Source organism: Mustelus asterias, chromosome 7 (genome assembly GCF_964213995.1).
Source record: "Mustelus asterias chromosome 7, sMusAst1.hap1.1, whole genome shotgun sequence".
NCBI lineage: Eukaryota > Metazoa > Chordata > Chondrichthyes > Carcharhiniformes > Triakidae > Mustelus > Mustelus asterias.
In genome coordinates, this window is record NC_135807.1 from 19,791,647 (window position 1) to 19,812,537 (window position 20,891).

The 20,891-nt window shown below is 46.3% G+C and overlaps 1 protein-coding gene across 1 annotated transcript in view; it reads left to right on the plus strand.

Annotated features, from left to right (window-relative positions):
* lama1 (laminin, alpha 1) overlaps positions 1–20,891 on the plus strand; it is a 288,354-nt gene that overhangs the window by 260,609 nt on the left and 6,854 nt on the right. Inside the window, exons 60-63 of the mRNA XM_078216990.1 lie at positions 3,139–3,328; positions 6,867–7,019; positions 10,469–10,622; positions 12,027–12,160. Coding sequence (XP_078073116.1) covers positions 3,139–3,328; positions 6,867–7,019; positions 10,469–10,622; positions 12,027–12,160 — 631 coding nt within the window. The remainder of the gene's footprint in view (positions 1–3,138; positions 3,329–6,866; positions 7,020–10,468; positions 10,623–12,026; positions 12,161–20,891) is intronic.

Consider the following 20,891-nt stretch of genomic DNA (forward strand, 5'->3'; position numbering starts at 1 on the left):
CGGCTGGAATCTTACCGCCCCGTCCACCACGGGAATCGGAGCGGGCGAGGGGCGGACAATGGGAAGGTCCGTTGACCTTGGGCAGGATTTTACGGTTTCGGGACGAGCGAGGCCATTAAATCCTGCTCTGCATCTGCAAATCTCCTCAGAGTGCTTCATATTCAGAAATTTATTTTTGAAGTGCAGTTACTGGTATTTTGGAGGGCAATTGCCAGGCAATTTCTCCCGCAAAGCAAGATCCCACAAACAGCAACAAAGCAAACGATCTGTGCTGTTTGATGGTGTATGGCTGCGTGACGCAAGTCAGATTGGTTTAAGGTGCACCAGTTATAGCAGGAATAATCAAAGAGAAGGAATGAAATTTCGATTGCATGCTCCTCATCGGGATATTAAGGGGAGGTGACGGCCTAGTGGTATTATCACCAGACTATTAATCCAGAAACTCAGCTAATGTTCTGGGGACCCGGGTTCGAATCCCGCCACGGCAGATGGTGGAATTTGAATTCAATAAAAATATCTGGAATTAAGAATCTACTGTTGACCATGAAATCATTGTCGATTGTCGGAAAAATCCATCTGGTTCAGTAATGTCTTTTAGGGAAGGAAATCTGCCATCCTTACCTGGTCTGGCCTACATGTGACTCCAGAGCCACAGCAATGGGGCTGAGTCTCAACGGCCCTCGGGCAACTAGGGATGGACAATAAATGGGCAGCCAGCGACGCCCATTTCCCACGAATGAATAAAAAAAATACCAAGATGCAAGAGCAATTTTGGAATAGCGACACTGAAAGCAGATACAGCAGTCAGCCACATCACTTGACAGCACAGATGACCCTTTGTCAATGCCTACCCTGAAGGAGTACTGTTCCAGTGTTTAACTCACTGCCACTTCTCCTCCAGGAATGCCTATCCTGAAGAAGTACTGCTAAAAAGCTTTGACAAAGGGCCAGTTGGACTCGAAACGTCAGCTCTTTTCTCTCCTTACAGATGCTGTCAGACCGCTAAGATTTTCCAGCATTTTCTCTTTTGGTTTCAGATTCCAGCATCCGCAGTAATTTGCCTATACCTTTTACAGTGTGGATATATTGAAGGGAAAGTCAGACAAACCAACAAAGGAGAAGGGAAATTAGTGCTTCCCAAACATTTCCCCGCTGTGACCCCCATTTTAATGCTGGGAAATTGGTGAGAGGGAGATGGGGGAGAGTTGTTGAGCCGAGGGAAGGGGGAGTTGTTGAGCCGAGGGGAGGGGGAATTGTTGAGCTGAGGGGAGGGAGAGTTGTTGAGGGGGGAAATGGTTTTCTCCACACCATTTTGAAGACTCTGATGGGCCCTTAGAGCTAAGAATCGTGCTGAGCCTCGGCGCTGAACCCAGGACTGTCTTGCCCAAGTCTTCACTCGATGGCCGCCATTGGCACATGTCTTCTCATTTCCTCACAGGATCCTAGAATCCTACAGTACAGAAGAAGGCCAATCGGCCCATTGAGTCTGTACAGACCACAATCCCACCAGGCCCTATTCCTGTAACCTCACATATTTACCCTGCTAATCCCCCTGACGCTAGGGTCAATTTAGCATGGCCAATTAACCTAACCTGCACATCTTTGGACTGTGGGAGGCAACCAGCGCACCCGGAGGAAACCCACGCAGACACGGGGAGAATGTGCAGACTCCACACAGACAGCAGTGACTGAGGCTGGAATTGAACCCGGGACCCTGGCACTGTGAGGCAACAGTGCTAAACACTGTGCCACCATTGCTCCCTCTGAGGTCGTGATCCCAAAAGATTGTCCCAAGACCCCAATAAGGGAGGCAGCGGCTCATGGTTTGAAAGCCCCTGGAAAAGTGGGTTATAACGATGGGTTTAAATAAAAAAAGATGGGAGGAGGCTGAGGTGGCGTATAAACACCGACATGGATTGTTTGGGCTGAGTGAGTTGTTGTACTCGCTGGAGTTTAGAAGGATGAGAGGGGATCTGATCAAGGTATATAAAATTTTAAAAGGGATTGATACAGTAAATGTAGATCAAGTGTTTCCTCTTATGGGGCAATCCCGAACAGGAGGTCACAGGTATAGGTTGAGAGGCAGTAGATTTAAAACTGAAATGAGGAGGAACTACTTCTCAGAGAGGGTGGTGAATTTGTGGAAATCGCTGCCCCATAGCACGGTGGAGCCTGAATCGTTGAACAGTTTCAAGAAGGAGATAGATCTATTTCTAATTGGAAAAAGAGGGCTAAGGGGATATGGGGAACAGGTGGGGAGGTGGATTTGAGACCAGGGAGAGATCAGCCATGATCTGATTGAATGACGGGGCAGACTCAAAGGGCTGAATTTGCCTACTTCTGCTCCCATGTTCCTAAGTTCCATTAACTACATAACCTTACATAATCCTCTCTGGAGTGGAGCCTCAACCCTCTGACTCATTGGGCATGACAGCTACCACTAACTGAAGGCTGACACTAATAGCTGCACCTTCAGCGAAGAAAAGCTGACGGAGCAGAGAGACACACTTCCCCCTCCATCAAAGATGTGTTCAATTTAATTGAATCTGTAAAATACCATGGTGAAGATCTCATGTTTCAGCTGACTTGCACCGAAAAGATTTCCACAGTCGCGGTTTGTCAAGAAAGTACTCCAAATGAAAAGCAGCTTCAGCATTTCTTGCAGGGGTGATGCACATGTGTATCTTGTTACAGGAGAATCAACTTTGGTATGTCTGGTCGACCAAATGTTATTGACTCGCACTGAACCAAGTCAGTGTATAATTGAAAGATGAAGGGTGCTCTCAGACTGGCGACACGGTGGCACAGTGGTTAGCACTGCTGCCTCACAGCACTAGGGACCCAGGTTCGATTCCGGCCTCGGGTCACTGTCTGTGTGGAGTTTGCACATTCTCCACGTGTCTGCGTGGGTTTCCTCAGGGTGCTCCGGTTTCCTCCCACAGTCCAAAGATGTGCGAGTTGGGTGGATTGGCCATGCTAAATTGCCCCTTAGTATCAGGGGGATTGGGGGGGTAAATATATGGGATTACGGGGCTAGGGTCGAGGTGGGATTGTTGTCGGTGCAGGATCGATGGGTCGAATGGCCTCCTTCTGCACTGTAGTTTCTATGGCTTGATGACTGTGCTTCCTGCTCCCCAGATTCGCCATCCAGCTGAACATTCGAACCTATGCCTCCAGTGGTCTGGTGTACTACATGGCCCATCAGAACCAGATCGACTATGCAGCTCTTCAACTCTGGAAGGGACAGTTACATTTCCTGTTCAACCTTGGGAAAGGTACAGCCAAGACCCTCCTGCCTACTCCCATTAATGATGGCAAATGGCATACAGTAAGTCTTAACGCTTCTCTAAATGCTCACTTTTATCAATATTCCTTATATAGAGATGAATTTGTGCTCAGGTTACTGCACTAGTGCTCCAGCAGGCATTTTGATTTGATGAATTATTGTCACATGTATTGGTACACAGTGAAAAGTATTGTTTCTTGCACATTATACAGACAAAGCATACCGTTCATAGAGAAGGAAAGGAGAGAGTGCAGAATGTAGTGTTACAGTCATAGCTAGGGTGTAGAGAAAGATCAACTTAATGCGAGGTAGGTCCATTCAAAAGTCTGATGGCAGCAGGGAAGAAGCTGTTCTTGAGTCGGTTGGTACGTGTCCTCAGATTTTTGTATCTTTTTCACGATGGAAGAAGGTGGATGAGAGAATGTCCGGGGTGTGTGGGGGTCCTTGACTATGCTGGTTGCTTTTCCAAGGCAGCGTGAAGTGTAGACAGTGTCAATGGATGGGAGGCTGGTTTGAATGATGGACTGGGCTTCATTCACGACCCTTTGTAGTTTCTTGCACTCTTGGGCAGAGCACAAGCCATACCAAGCTGTGATACAACCAGAAAGAATGCTTTCTATGGTGCCTCTGTAAAAGTTGGTGAAAGTTGTAGCTGACATGCCAAATTTCCTCAGTCTTCTGAGAAAGTAGAGGCATTGGTGGGCTTTCTTAACTATAGTACCGGCATGGGGGGGACCAGGACAGGTTGTTGGTGATCTGGACACCTAAAAACCTGAAGCTCTCAGCAATTTCTACTTTGTCCCCATTGATGTAGACAGGGGTCATGGACATATGATCCAGAGTTCAGATTCCACAAAGGCAGTCGGGGGATCTAAATTCAGTTAATAAAGAAATACGGAACTTTAATAAGAATGTGTCAGCGATAATGATCATGAAAATACCAGATTGTTGTAAAAGCCCCACACCGAAACAGAAAATGCTGGAAAATCCCAGCAGGGCTGACAGCATCTGCGGCGAGAGCATAGACCCAACATTTCAAGTCTGGATGATCCTTCGTCAGACCTGCTGTGATTTTCCAGCATTTTCTGTTTTTGTTTCAGATTCCAGCATCCACTGTATTTTACTTTTATTGTTGTAAAAATCTCACCTGGTTCACTTAAGTGACCTTTAGGGAAATCTGCCACCTGTACCCGGCCTGGCCTGTATGTACCTCCACACCCACAGCAATCAGGCTGCCTCTTAAAGGCCCTCTAAACCGTGCATTGGGCCCCTCATTTACATATTTGGCAACCAGAGATGGGCAATAAATGCTGGGCAATAAATGCTGGCCATCCAGCCCCGCCCATGTCCCACAAATGAATAATAATTTATGGAAATCAAAATCTACCTGAGGCAAACACATGAAAAATGACCCAACCCAGATTTGGTTCTGAAATCTTTTGGGACTTGAGAAGCTGAGTTACAGAGAGAGATTGAATAGGTTGGGACTTTATTCCCTGGAGCGTAGAAGATTGAGGGGAGATTTGATAGAGGTGTATAAGATTTTGATGGGTATAGATAGAGTGAAGGCGAGCAGGCTTTTTCCGCTGAGGCTCGGGGAGAAAAAAACCAGAGGGCATGGGTTAAGGGTGAAAGGAGAAAAGTTTAAAGGGAATATTAGGGGGGGCTTCTTCACGCAGAGTGGTGGGAGTGTGGAATGAGCTGCCGGATAAAGTGGTAAATGCGGGGTCACTTTTAACATTTAAGAAAAACTTGGACAGGTTCATGGATGAGAGGGGTGTGGAGGGATATGGTCCAAGTGCAGGTCAGTGGGACTAGGCATAAAATGGTTCGGCACAGACAAGAAGGGCCAAAAGGCCTGTTTCTGAGCTGTAATTTTCTATGGTTCTATGGGTACCTTTGGGACACAAGACATTGTTCCATGAACTTGGGCCTTGCTGTGCCAGCTTTACCCCTGGAAAACTGGCACCAAGAGGTTCTATTTATACCAAAGGATTTCCATAAGGTAACACTGGGCCATCAGGATGGTGATGGATGAAGGCCGAGGACTTTCCCAAGAGGCATCATTTCAGTCGACACATACTTGTGAATGGCTCTGAGACAGATCACCAAAAGTCTTGGAGCAGACTCCCAGTGAGAATTTCACCTGGCTGAAAGAAGCCAGAAATAGAGTGAGCCCCAAATTCTAATTTGAATAAAATTTTCAAGTCATCGAACACTTCGAAATATTAAAGTTGATTAAATTAAACTACCTGTAAATCTTAATTTCCACAGAGAGGTTTAGAATCCCTACAATGTAGAAGGAGGCCATTTGGCCCATCGCATCTGCACCAACCACAAATCCCACCCAGGCCCGATCCATATAACCCCAAGTATTTACCCTGCTAATCCCTCTGGCACTATGGGTCAATTTAGCATGGCCAATCCACCTAACCTACACATCTTAGGACTGTGGGAGGAAACCAGAGCTCCCAGAGGAAACCCACGCAGACACGGGGAGAACGCGCAAACTCAACACAGACGGTGACCCAAGCCGGGAATCGAACCCGGGCCCCTGGCGCTGTGAGGCAGCAGTGCTAGCCACTGTGCCGCCGTGCCATTTCTCTATTGGCTTGCTGTGATTTTAGCAGCAGGGCTAAGGGAATCCTGGGAAAACAGGCTATTTCTATATTTCCAGGCTTTCCATTGCTCGGCCAACGAAGTTACAGCAGACAGTCCTCCTGTGGGAATCCATCCCCTCTGTAATCAGTAACAAACTCGCAGACTGGAATTCAACTGGAATCCCCGACCCCTTTGATGGCGCACCCCCTGCCACAGGTATCCCGGCCGTGTGGGGTGGAATCAATGGGAAATCCCATTGACAGCAGCGGGACCAGAAGATCCCGCCACCCGCGAACGGCACGCCGCATCCTGCCACATGGCAGGGAGGTCAGAGAATCCTGCCCACAATATTTAAGATGCTTTGGTCCTGGGTTCCAGAATCCCCTTTCTAAACCTCTCAACCTCTCTGACCGTTCCTCCTTTAAGACGCTCCTTAAAACCTAATTCTTTGACCAAGCCTTGAGTTTCTCTCGGGCTTGATGTCAAATTTTGTTTGATAATACATTCCCTGTGATCCAACTGCCTTGGGACGTTTCACTATGTTAAGGGTTCGGGGAGTAGGGTCTTATATAAGACCATAAGAGATAGGAGCAGAATTAGGCCATTTGGCCCATCAAGTCTGCTCCGCCATTCAATCATGGCTGATATGATTCTTGTCCCCATTCTCCTGCAAGTTATTTGTCGGACAGAGCAGCAGAGATTAGTCCTCGCGTTGTTCAGCAGACCAAGTACATAGCGATGCTGAAATGAGACATCTGCAATGATGTTGGAACCAGTAATGAGCCGGACTTTGCAAAGTACTTTTCTGGACGACAATCAGCTATCAATCATTGAGAAGACGGTCATTTCAACTCGGAAAAGAAATGGCATTGTAATACCAAAAACAAATGTGGGAATCTGAATCATGACCTTAGTAATAGTTATAGTTAAAGGGAATGTAGCTTCTATTTCTCTGATTCTTTTCCTCCCTCTATCAAAGGTAAAAACAGAATATGCAAAGCGAAGAGGCACGATTACTGTTGATGGGGAGGAATCCAACTCTGCACTGGGAGATGGCAATTCGCTGGACATTGAAGGAAAACTCTACCTTGGAGGTTTGCCTTTAGACTACACTGCCAAGAGAATAGGAAATGTAAGAATAACTCGTGTTAGACATGTGAAATGTTGTTCCCATGCCTTTTACTAACGTGCTAATCTTGTAGATCATTATCATTGATGATACAATAGAGGTTGAAGGGGGTCGGTTTAGCACAGTTGGCTGGATAACTGGTTAGTAACGCCAACAACGTGGGTTCAATTCCCATCCACTCCAGCTGAGGTTATTCATAAAGGTCCTGTCCTCTCAACCTTGCCACTCGCCAGAGGTGTGGTGATCCTCAGGTTAAATCACCACCAGTCAGTGCCCATTGTCATAGAATCCTTACAGTGCAGAAGGAAGCCATTCGGCCCATCGAGACTGCACCGACAACAGTCCCACCCAGGCCCTATCCCTGTAACCCCACATGTTTACCCTGCTGATCCCCCTTACACTAAGGGCCAATTTAGCATGGCCAATTCACCTAACCCGAGCGTGGGAGGAAACCGGAGCACCCGGAAGAAACTCTTGCAGACACATGGAGAACGTGCAGACACCGCACAGAAAGCCAGCCATGGCTTGAATTGAACCCAGGTCTCAGGTGCTGTGAGGCAGCAGTGCTAACCACCGTGCCACCATGCCACCCCATCATCTGGGACTATGGTGGGTGACCTGCATCTGAAGGTTGTAAATTTAGTAAAGCATAAATTAATCATCAACTGCTGATGATCTTGTAGCAGCAGCATTGAAACAGGTTTGCCATTCGGGTGTACTGAATCGTACTGTGCAGTCAGCTATTAGGACCAATGCTATCCAGTCCTCAGCTTTAGGTAGGAATGCCTTGGAATATCTGCGTCACACAAGGAAGGGAAAGGGAGGCAAGGAAGGAAGGAGAGTAAATTGTGCCCCCTATTAGCAGATAGGAAGCGACATTATCAGCGACCATAGAAATGTCTCCATCCTGTCCCATCTCCTTATTGAAAATAAGGATGTTGTTAGGCTGCAGAGGAAATGGATACGGGGATTATACGAAGAGGAATGATCTTTAAAAAACAACATCATCCTAATGTGTTTATTTATATTTGTAAAATTGATGTTTCAGTAAAATGAGAAAGGAAAGAAGACAACTCTTCAGCCATGTTTGTATTTCTTCAGTTGTGAGGTGAAGTACGGTACTTCAATCTCAATGTATTGAATTGAAATTATCGTGGCGTTCAGCATCGAGATATTATGCTGGTGTAGATGATATTTGTGTGTAAGATAAGCAAGGTTTTTCTCACATTCTTGTCTCAAGTTGGAGTTGTGCCCATTTTCAATAACCTCCCAAACTGTGCCCATAAAAATTTCAGCGCGGATGCATCCATTCGGCCCACAGTGTCTGTTACTTATTGGGGCTGTATGCATATCGATATCCAACCAGAAAAATGGAGAGCTTATCCTTTAACCTTCTAACGATAAAATTCAATTTTGCCCACGGTTTTTAGAAGTCCAGGCCTCAAACCAGGCCAGGACGACCGCATGGATCCCAACAGGAAGGTGTGCTTGTGAGCCGTCACCCTCGCTAATCCGCAATCCTGTGCGCCTGCTCGATTCCTGGGAAAATAGGATATTTCTATACTTCCAGGCTTTCCATTGCTCAGCCAATGAAGTTACAGCAGACAGTCCCCTTTTGGGAATCCCTCCCCCTGGTCCTCTGTACTCAGTAACAAATTCGCAGGCTAGAATTCAATGCCGGTGGGAATCCCTGGTCGTTCTGACTGCTGCAGGTTTCCTGACAGCTTGTGGTGGAATCCACGGGAAATCCCATTGACAGCAGCAGGACCAGAAAATCCCAGCACCCTTGGATGGGTACATGCCTGCATCAAATGGCCGTGAAGATGCAGGTAGATGTTCTGGAAGTTACGCTCTGAGATCAGGACAATAAAGTATGTAGGCATACTGTCAGCTTCCCATTGTAATTCCAGTAGGAATCCACTGGCATGGCCGTAGACTTTCAACACCTCCTATCCCTTGACTCCATGGACATTTGAGTTTGAGGGACATGGACAGAGTGGATAGTCAGAGGCTTTTTCCCCCAGGGTGGAAGAGTCAATTATTAGGGGCAATAGGTTTAAGGTGCGAGGGGCAAGGTTTAAAGGAGATCTACGAGGCAAGTTTTTTACACAGAGGGTGGTGGGTGCCTGGAACTCGCTGCCGGGGAGATAGTGGAAGCAGATACGATGGTGACTTTTAAGGGGCGTCTTAACAAATACATGATTAGGATGGGAATAGAGGGATACGGTCCCCGGAAGGGTTGGGAGTTTTGGTTCAGTCGGGCAGCAGGGTTGGTGCAGGCTTGGAGGGCTGAAGGGCCTGTTCCTGTGCTGTAATTTTCTTTATTCTTTGTCCTTTGAAATCAGAATGGGGGGTATACCATTCAGCCCCTTGAGCAGTTCCACTTTGTAGCACCTTGGTAACCCACTGAGAAAACCTATCTTTGATTTCCCGCATAGAACAGTCAAAAGCCATGAAGGTCAGTGGATGTGTTGCAGATGAGATACTCTTAAATGTTATGATCTATGCAAAGTCAGAAGGATATGGCCAGATTTTCAATATCCCTGGCAGATGGAGCAGTTTTCAAAGACTAGCTAGCATTTAGATCAGATTCTCATGTTGCTTCCAAGAATGCAAGTGTTGTGACGCAACAAATATATACTGTACCCTTGCAAAATGCCCCCACAAAATCCGATAGTCACAGATGCACAGACTAGTTCCTCTCCCAGTAGCCCTCCTTTACACAAGGATGTCAAAAACTGTCGCATCAGAATTTTAAATGTTGCAGAAGCAGGATTGTTGAGGGAGGGTAATAGGCATTCAAGAGGGAATTGGGTGAATATTTGAAAAGAAACCATGTGCAGGGTTACGGAGAGAAGGCAGGAGAACGGAAGTAGGAAAAGTGCTCATTCGGAGGACCGGTGCAGACGTGATGGCTGGAATTTTACCGGCATGCCTGCCCGAGGCTCGTAAGATCGCGCCCGAGGCCAACGGGGAATGCCCATTCTGTGAGCTTCGCCCGCCCCGCTTACGGGGCGGACGTGCCGATAAAATTCCAGCAAATGGATCGAATGGCCTTCTACGCTGTAACAGTTCTGTAATTATGTATTGGGAGATCTGTAGTTGATAGATGCTTTAAGATTGTCTCTTTGCAGCAACCCAGGGTGAAGTTCCAAAGACCTTTCCAAAGGTAATATTTTCCATTGGGTGATAATGAGGTAAAAATGCTGAAACGCTCTGATTGCGTTCCTCTGTGTGCTTTTTTTAAGCATGCATTTGACCCAATTACCTACAACCCTCCTAAATATAACAGACTGAGGAATGTGGTATAAGGCTCTTATCTGGAATTCAGCAATTGGAAAGTTGTCTGTCTGGTCCACATTTTACCACATTAGATCCAATTGAACAGGACATAACAAAATCAATTGTTGTGAATTATTACACATCCATCTCATTGTGAGCCTTTTCTTCAGGCGACGCACAGTATCCCTGCCTGCCTTGGCAACGTGACCTTGAATAACAAGCCCCTAGACATGGAGAGGCCAGTTTCCATCCTCACTGTGGGCAGGTGTTACACTGCCATCCAGGAGGGCACTTTCTTCGATGGCACAGGATTTGCTGCACTGGGTAAGTGGAGTTAAATGTTAATGTTTAAATGCAATGCCTGCTTTATACTTGATGGTACTTGGGAATGTCTTCCAAAATTCAGTTTCATAGAATCATAGAGTCCTGACAGTGCAGAAGGAGGCCATTCGGCCCATCAAGTCTGCACAACCACAATCCCACCCAGGCCCTGTCCCCACAACCCCACACTTTACCCCACTAACCCCTCTAACCTACACATCCCAGGACTCTGAGGGGTAATTTAGCATGGCCAATCAACCTAACCTGCACATCTTTGGACAGTGGACCCACACCACCCCCCATCCTCTTTCTCACATGAACATTTCTAGGAGAGTATCACAGATTGTAGTCATCTGCTCTGTTAGGGGTGGAACAGTTAAAAGTTTTTTCATTAGTGTCACAAGTAGGTTTGCATTAACACTTCATGCAATGAAGTTACTGTGAAAATCCCCTAGTCACCACACTCCGGTGCCTGTTCGGGTACACTGAGGGAGAATTTAGCATGGCCAATGTACCTAACCAACACGTCTTTCGGACTGTGGGAGGAAACCGAAGCACCCGGAGGAAACCCACGCAGACACGGGGAGAATGTGCAGACTCCGCACAGAGAGTGACCCAAGCCAGGAATTGAACCCGGGTCCCTGGCGCTGTGAAGCAGCAGTGCTAACCACTCTGCCACCGTGCCGCCCCCAGGTGCTGGTGCTTCATATATCGGATTGACCTAGGAAAAGAGGAAATGATCATTGGTCAGCATGAGGGTTCCATAAAGTTATAGAATCATAGAATCCCTACTGTACAGAAGGAGGCCATTCAGCCCATCGATTCTGTACCACCCACATCCCACCCAGGCCCTATTCCCGTAACCCCTCACCCTAGTAATCTCCCTGACACTAGGGTCAATTTAGCATGGCCAATCAACCTAACCCGCACATCTTTAAGTCTGCCTGTACGTGTTAATGTCTGAAGAAAGAGAAATCGGGAAACTTGCTGGGTGTGTGGCCAGCAGCCTCGCCATCGCTGATCCTCCTCAGGCTACCTACACCATGGAAGGAAGCTCATCAGCCCATTGAAACCAGGCTGGTTACCTGTAGAGCAATTCAGTCTGTCCCCTTGCCAATCCCTGTGGCCCTTCATTTCCCTCAAGTGACCGTCCAGGAGAATTTGCTTCTCTTATCGGGGTGAGATAGATAGATGGTTCAATAAAAAATTGGATGGGCCATTGCACAGTCATCCCTGGTCACAGTAAAATTAGCAGCAACAGCAGAAACTGGTCACTATGTCACATTGTGTGGAAGATAAAGAATTTATTTGGGAAAGACCAGTTTTTTTTTGTTACAGATTAAAACCTCACTTTTCAGCAACCTGAACAGTGGACTAAACATCCTTTCTGGTTTTTGTTGTTTACAGTGAAAGAAGGTTATAAAGTGAGGTCTGATGTTGTTGTTACATTTGAGTTCCGCAGTACATCCCGGAATTCCGTACTGCTCGGAATCAGCAGCGCTAAGGTGGATGCAATCGGATTGGAGATGGTAAATGGCAAGGTGAGAACGATTGGCTGCTTTCCTGTTCTAGATTCATTCAACGGACCGTGTATCCCAGGCTGGTAGTCGAGATCAGCCACTCTTAGATTGTCTCAGCAGGTCTGACAGCATCTGTGAAGAGAGAATAGAGCCAACATTTCGAGTCTGGATGACCCTTCGAAGGGTTACCCAGCCTCGAAACGTTAGCTCTATTCTCTGTCCACAGATGCTGTCAGACCTACTGAGGTTTTTCCAGCATTTTCTGTTTTTGTTTCAGATTCCAGTCTTTGCCTCGCCCTTAGATTGTGATACTCTGATGGCAAATTGAAAGTTTTTGTCATCATGGCCAACCGTTGGTGACTTCAGTGGCCAAATGTTCACTGTGCCGGTATGACCTTTTAAAAATTCACATGTGGGACATGGGCGTTGCTGGCTAGGCCAGCATTTATTGCCCATTCCTAGTTGTCCTTGAGAAGGTGGTGGTGAGCTGCCTTCTTGAATTGCTGCAGTCCATGTGCTGTGGGTTGACCCACAATGCCAAGATTTTGACCCAGTGACTGCAAAGGAATGGCGATATATTTCCAAGTCAGGATGGTGAGTGGCTTGGAGAGGAATTTGCAGGTGGTAGTGTTCCCATGTATCTGCTGCCCTTGTCCTACCAGACGGGGGTGGTCGTGGGTTTGGAAGGTGCTGTCGCAGGATCTTTGGTGAATTTCTGTGGTGCATCTTGTAGATTGTACACACTGCTGCTACTGAGCGCGGTGGTGGAGGGAGTGGATGTTTGTGGATGTGATGCCAATCAACTGGGCTGCTTTGTCCTGCATGGTGTCAAGCCATACACGATTAAACTAATAGAGAAAGGAATGCTGTGTGAGCACTGTTAAGTGCCCAATTACTTTTACTCCCAGCAAACTGTGAATGAATAAGCAGCTACCATCAAATTTAACCTATCAAACTTTACTTCCTGTGCCCATTGGTAACTATACTGGCCTTGGCAATGTCTTCAATTTAATGGAAATGCAATCAGGCAACTTCTATAATGGGCAGCCAATCTACAATGCCAGTTACACACTGGGCAGCAAGTTGACTGTGTCCAGTTGGCATTGGGTCACTGTCTGTGTGGAGTTTGCACATTCTCCTCGTGTCTGTGTGGGTTTCCTCCCACAATCCAAAGATGTGTGGGTTAGGTTGATTGGCCATGCTAAAATTGCCCCTTCGTGTCCTGAGATGTGCAGGTTAGAGGGATTAGCGGGTAAATGTGTAGGGATATGGGGGTAGGGCCTGGGTGGGATTGTGGTCGGTGCAGACTTGATGAGCCGAATGGCCTGTTTCTGCACTGTAGGGTTTCTATGTTTCTAATCCAGATGATGACTATGAGACTGGTTCCTGAAATTAGAATTGACTTACAAAGATTACCCACCCTTGACTTTTATGAGGAGAGGGTGAGAAAGGGGTGCTTGATATGAGATCGTAACAATCTTCAGGATTGGGAAATTAAAGTGTGGAAAGTTCCTTCTGTCGAGCAAAGATTTGAGAACCAGAGCACACAGTCTACACTGAAGAGCGTCAGAAGAAAATATGAGATTTGGGCAGCATTTACCTGAGGAGCAGATTTTAAACGCTTCACCAAAACTCTTCATAATTCTAAATACTTTCAATAAATGAAATGGTAACCTTCCCCATCTCAATGGACGTTGGCATCAACGTTGTAATGCTCAATGGCTTCAATGTTGCTTCTATAACAGGACACATAAAATTGCACATAGTACTAAGTGTAGGGAAGCTGGTAAAAGAGGTGGAGGAGTGGCATTGTTAATCAAGGATAGTTTAACGGCTGCGGAAAGGCACTTCGTGGGGGATCTGCACACTGAGGTAATATGGGCTGAAGTTAGAAATAGGAAAGGAGCGGTCACGTTGCTAGGAGTTTACTATAGGCCCCCAAATAGTAATAGAGATGTGGAGGAAGAAATTGCTAAGCAGATTATGGATATGTGTGGGGGTCACAGGGTAGTTGTCATGGGGGACTTTAACTTTCCAAATATTGATTGGAACCTTTGTAGGTCAAATAGTTTGGATGGGGCAGTTTTTGTGCAGTGTGTGCGGGAGGGTTTCCTGACACAATATGTGGATGGGCCGACTAGAGGTGAGGCCACATTGGATTTGGTACTGGGAAATGAACCGGGCCAAGTGTTAGATTTGGTTGTGGGAGAGCAATTTGGAGATAGTGACCACAATTCGGTGTCTTTTGTTATTGCAATGGAGAGGGATAGGGCCGTACGGCAGGGCAAGGTTTACAATTGGGGGAGGGGTAATTATGATGCGATTAGGCAAGAATTAGGGGGCATAAGTTGGGAACAGAAACTGTCAGAGAAAGGAACTAATGAAAAGTGGAATTTTTTCAAGGAACAAATACTGGATGTCCTTGATAGGTATGTTCCTGTCAGGCAGGGAGGAAATGGCCGAGTGAGGGAACCATGGTTCACAAAAGAGGTGGAATGTCTTGTGAAAAGGAAGAGGGAAGCTTATGTAGGGATGAGGAAACAAGGTTCAGATGGCTCGATTGAGGGTTACAAGTTAGCAAGGAATGAGCTGAAAAAGGGGCTTAGGAGAGCTAGGAGGGGACATGAGAAGTCCTTGGCGGGTCGGATCAAGGAAAACCCCAAGGCTTTTTACTCTTATGTGAGGAATAAAAGAATGACCAGGGTGAGGTTAGGGCCGGTCAAGGACAGTAGTGGGAACTTGTGTATGGAGTCAGTAGAGATAGGCGAGGTGATGAATGAATACTTTTCTTCAGTGTTCACCAAGGAGAGGGGCCATGTTTTTGAGGAAGAGAAGGTGTTACAGGCTAATAGGCTGGAGGAAATAGATGTTCGGAGGGAGGATGTCTTGGCAGTTTTGAATAAACTGAAGGTCGATAAGTCCCCTGGGCCTGATGAAATGTATCCTAGGATTCTTTGGGAGGCAAGGGATGAGATTGCAGAGCCTTTGGCGTTGATCTTTGGGTCCTCGCTGTCCACGGGGATGGTGCCAGAGGACTGGAGAATGGCGAATGTTGTTCCTCTGTTTAAGAAAGGGAATAGAAATGACCCTGGTAATTATAGACCGGTTAGTCTTACTTCGGTGGTTGGTAAATTGATGGAGAGGGTCCTTAGGGATGGGATTTACGACCATTTAGAAAGATGCGGATTAATCCGAGATAGTCAGCACGGATTCGTGAAGGGCAGGTCGTGCCTCACAAATTTGATGGAATTTTTTGAGGAGGTAACTAAGTGTGTTGATGAAGGTAGGGCAGTTGATGTCATATACATGGATTTTAGTAAGGCGTTTGATAAGGTCCCCCATGGTCGGCTTATGATGAAAGTGAGGAGGTGTGGGATAGAGGGAAAGTTGGCCGATTGGATAGGCAACTGGCTGTCTGACCGAAGACAGAGGGTGGTGGTCGATGGAAAATTTTCGGATTGGAGGCAGGTTGCTAGCGGTGTGCCGCAGGGATCAGTGCTTGGTCCTCTGCTCTTTGTGATTTTTATTAATGACTTAGAGGAGGGGGCTGAAGGGTGGATCAGTAAATTTGCTGATGACACCAAGATTGGTGGAGTAGTGGATGAGGTGGAGGGCTGTTGTAGGCTGCAAAGAGACATAGATAGGATGCAAAGCTGGGCTGAAAAATGGCAAATGGAGTTTAACCCTGATAAATGTGAGGTGATTCATTTTGGTAGGACAAATTTAAATGTGGATTACAGGGTCAAAGGTAGGGTTCTGAAGACTGTGGAGGAACAGAGAGATCTTGGGGTCCATATCCACAGATCTCTAAAGGTTGCCACTCAAGTGGATAGAGCTGTGAAGAAGGCCTGTAGTGTGTTAGCTTTTATTAACAGGGGGTTGGAGTTTAAGAGCCGTGGGGTTATGCTGCAACTGTACAGGACCTTGGTGAGACCACATTTGGAATATTGTGTGCAGTTCTGGTCACCTCACTATAGGAAGGATGTGGAAGCGCTGGAAGGAGTGCAGAGGAGATTTACCAGGATGCTGCCTGGTTTGGAGGGTAGGTCATATGAGGAAAGGTTGAGGGAGCTAGGGCTATTCTCTCTGGAGCGGAGGAGGCTGAGGGGAGACTTAATAGAGGTGTATAAAATGATGAAGGGGATAGATAGAGTGAACGTTCAAAGACTATTTCCTCGGGTGGATGGAGCTATTACAAGGGGGCATAACTATAGGGTTCGTGGTGGGAGATACAGGACGGATATCAGAGGTAGGTTCTTTACGCAGAGAGTGGTTGGGGTGTGGAATGGACTGCCTGCAGTGATAGTGGAGTCAGACACTTTAGAAACATTTAAGCGGTTATTGGATAGGCACATGGAGCACACCAGGATGATAGGGAGTGGGACAGCTTGATCTTGGTTTCAGATAAAGCTCGGCACAACATCGTGGGCCGAAGGGCCTGTTCTGTGCTGTACTGTTCTATGTTCTATGTTCTATGTACTCTCCCTGTGTCTGAACAGTACTTTGTGTAGATTCATACTCCTGAACTCAATCCACAGTTTATTTGACTGGTCTTTTTATAAAGAAAGAACTTGCATTTATGTAGCATTCTTCACAATCTTAATGCCATCTCAGATCACTTCACAATGAAGCACATGTGGAATGTAGTCACTGTTATAATTCAGGAATAAGCAGCAGGCAGTATATGCAAAATCACAGGACTAAAATAGCCAGATTTTTAATGGCATTGGTTGAGGGATGACTTTTAGCCAAGGCACCAGGAGAATCCCCCTTCTCCTGTCATGCCACGCCCTGAGAGGGCATTGGTAACCATGCTCTTCTCCGTCCATGGTTCTGCTTGGCAGGGTTCGACAGAGGTTTCCCATTTCCTTCTGCAGGCGCAAGGTTGGTCGTAATCTCCTCCACTCTTACCACCTGCCATTGATGTATGTTGGAAAGATTTACAAGTTGATACTCAACTTGTTTGGCCAGGTTATGAACGCACCTTCCTTGGCCATTAGCTCCTGGTGTGGGATTTGAACTTGGATCTTCTAGCTGAGAGGCAGGGATGCTACCCACTGCACCACAAGACCTACCAAACTATCTTTTGTATCTCCCTAAGAGGTCCAAAGGGCCTCAAATTAACACCTCACACAGAAAGATAACACGAAATGGCGTTCTGCATAGGTCAATGTGAGGTAGCACATTTTGGTGGGAAGATTAGCGAGATCACTTATTGCTCGGAAGGTGCAAGTCTAGGTGGAGAAGAAAAGCAAAGATATCTCAGTGTACAAATACATCAATCACTCAAAGTTGTGCCATGGGTTAGCTTGTCTGCTGTGTGATGATTCCTATCTGCTTGACAGTAGGCCAAGTAGTATAAGAACATAAGAAGAAAAGAACTAGGACAGGAGTAGGCCATCTGGCCCCTCGAGCCTGCTCAGCCATTCATTATGATCATGGCTGATCTTTTCGTGGTCTCAGCTCCACTTACCCGCCCGCTCACCATAACCCTTAATTCCTTTACTGTTCAAAAATTTATCTATCGCTGCCTTAAAAACATTCAATAAGGTAGCCTCAACTGCTTCACTGGGCAGGGAATTCCACAGATTCACAACCCTTTGTGTGAAGAAGATCCTCCTCAACTTAGTCCTAAATCTGCTTCCCCTGATTTTGAGGCCATGCCCCCTAGTTCTAGTTTCACCCGCCAGTGGAAACAACTTCCCTGTTTCTATCTTATCTATTCCCTTCATAATATTTTATATTTCTATAAGATCTCCCCTCATTCTTCTGAATTCCAATGAGTATAGCCCCAGTCTACTCAGGCTCTCCTCATAAGCCAACCCTCTCAACTCCGGAATCAAACTAGTGAATCTCCTCTGCACCCCTCCAGTGCCTGTATATCCTTTCTCAAGTATTGTATACAGGTGTGGCCTCACCAGCACCTTATACAGCTGCTACATAACCTCGCTGTTTTTAAACTCCATCCCTCTAGCAATGAAGGACAAAATTCCATTTGCCGCCTTAATTACCTGCTGCACCTGCAAACCAACTCCTTGTGATTCTTGCACAAGGACACCCAGGTCCCTCTGCACGGTATAGTATAGAGGTGCAGAGGAGGTTTACAAGAATGGTTCCAGGGATGAGAAACTTCAGTTACGAGGGTAGACTGGAAAATTTGGGACTGTTCTCTTTGGAGAGAAGGCTAAGAAGAAATTTGATCGAGACGTTCAAAATCATGAGGGGGCTGGACAGAGTAGATAGGGGTAAACTGTTCTTGTTCGTAAAAGGATCAATAACAAGAGGGCAAGATTTAAAACGATTTTCAAAAGAAGCTAATGTGATGTGAGGAAAACCTTTTTCACACAGCGAGTGGTTCAGGTCTGGAATGCACTGCCTGGTAGTGTGGTGGAGGCAGGTTCAATCGAGGTATTCAAGAAGGCATTAGATGATTACATAGAAACTAGAAGCAGGAGTAGGCATTTGGCCCTTGAAGCCTGCTCTGCCATTCATTATGATCATGGATGATCATCAAATTCAATATCCAGATCCCCTCATACCCCCATAACCTTGATCTCTTCAGCCCCAAGAGCAATACCTAATTTCTTGAAATCACACAAAGTTTTGGTCTCAACTATTTTCTGTGGTAGTGAATTCCACACATTCACCACCCTCTGGGTGAGGAAATTTCTCCTCACCTCAGTTCTAAAAGGTTTATCCCTTATCCTCAAACTATGACCCCCTAGTTCTGGACTCCCCCCACTATTGGGAACATTCTTTCTGAGTCTACTCTGCCTAACCCTGGTAGAATTTTATAAGTTTCTATGAGTTCCCCTCTCACTCTTCTAAACTCCAGTGAATACAATCCTAACCGACTTAGTCTGTTCTCATATGACAGACCTGCCATCCCAGGAATCAGCCTGGTAAACCTTTGCTGTGTCCTTCTATAGCAAGGGCATCCTTCCTCAGATACGGACACCAAAACTGCACACAATACTCCAGATGTGGCCTCACCAACTCCCTATACAATTGCAGTAAAACATTCTATTCCTATACTCAATTCCTCTCACTATGAAGGCCAACATACCATTTGCCTTCTTTACTGCCTGCTGTACCTGGGCGCTTACTTTCAGCGACTGATGCACGAGGACACCAAGGTCTCGCTGAGTATCTTGGATTACTTGAATGAAACAATGTGAAGGGTACAGGGAAAAGACTGGGGAATGGCACCAAGTCACAGTGCTCATCTGGAGAGCCGGTGCAGACATGATCGGCCAAAAGGTCTTCTCCTGTGCCGTAAGACTTCTGTGATTAGAGGGGATAGTGAGAACTCCAGCCATGAGGTATAATGTACATTTTGTAAGGAAGTCATTTTGTTCAACCTTCAAAGTTAATATCTGGTGCAGAGGATTTATGAAAGCCCCTGTTCCCCGCACCCACCTGGCACGGTGGCACAGTGGTTAGCACTGCTGCCTCACAGTGCCAGGGACCTGGGTTCAATTCCAGCCTCGGTTGCTGTCTGTGTAGAGTCTGCACGTTCTCCCCGTGTCTGAGTTGGCTTCCTCCGGGTGCTCTGGTTTCCTCCCACAGTCCAAAAGTGTGCGGTTTAGGTTGATTGGCCAGGTTAAATTGACCCTAGTGTCAGAGGGATTAGCAGGGTTAATATGTGGAGTGACGGGAATAGGGCCTGGGTGGGATTGTGGTCAGTGCAGACTCGATGGGCCGAATGGCCTCCTTCTGCACTGTAGGGATTCTATGATTCTACAAGTAGAGGGCAGAATTTGGTATATTATGCAGTCAATGTGTGATCAATGTATGATTTTTGAGCCTGTTCTTTATCATCTGTGTCCAGGCCCCATGCTGTTGTCCATTCCTTTCCTACTAAGGTCTGGCCCTGCAAGTCAGGTTTGTGCATTGTGCTCCATTGCAATGTGATCTGCACTCATGGAGGCAAGCTTGTCGGGGAAGCAAAAGATATGCTTGCAGCCACTCGGTGCTGAGTGCAGTGGGGGGCTGCCTCGGTGCTGGGCCTGTGGAATACATTGGGAGCCCAGAAGAAACATTGGGTTTGGAAAATGTCCTTTTGAGGAATGAGAAATTCCTGGCCAACAATTGCGAGGTCACCATTCGACCCTTGTGGAACATTTTCCCATTTTGTTGCTCCTTCTGTGCCAAGTTTTAATCCGCTGTAAATAATTTAGCATAAATGTAATATAAACTTTGCTTTTTAATCCCCATTTAAGGCTATTTTGTTTATTAAAACCATGAATTTAATGTCTATGCAGGCATTTTGATTTTGTTCCATATTGTACACACAACTCAATGTTTTACCATGTGGAAGTACTTAAAAATTAACTTCAGTTTCTCAAACTTTTTCCCAAAGAATTACATTAATCCTCTCTCTTTTTAGTTAACTCTTTCTTCACTTCTCGGTCCTGTTAAAAGGATTCCACAAACCAAGATGCCTGAAGTAAATATAAGATAACTTCTACTTGGATTTAACTCTTGCATCTCTCTTTCCTATCCCACCATCACCGGATGCATTCTTGCTGTAAAGTGAGAGAGGCAATCCATTCCTAGCCAGAACCAACCTTTTCTCTGATCAGTGGCTGGGGCTGTATGGAAGCAATTGGAATTCATTCATGATTGCTAATCTCTCCATTTGGGAGAAGCAGCTTTCTCTAGTGCATTGGAAACTAAACAGTTTTCCACGTTGAAATGTATAGAGACTTATAAAATAGACATGAGAGATACACAGAGGATGTTCCCGATG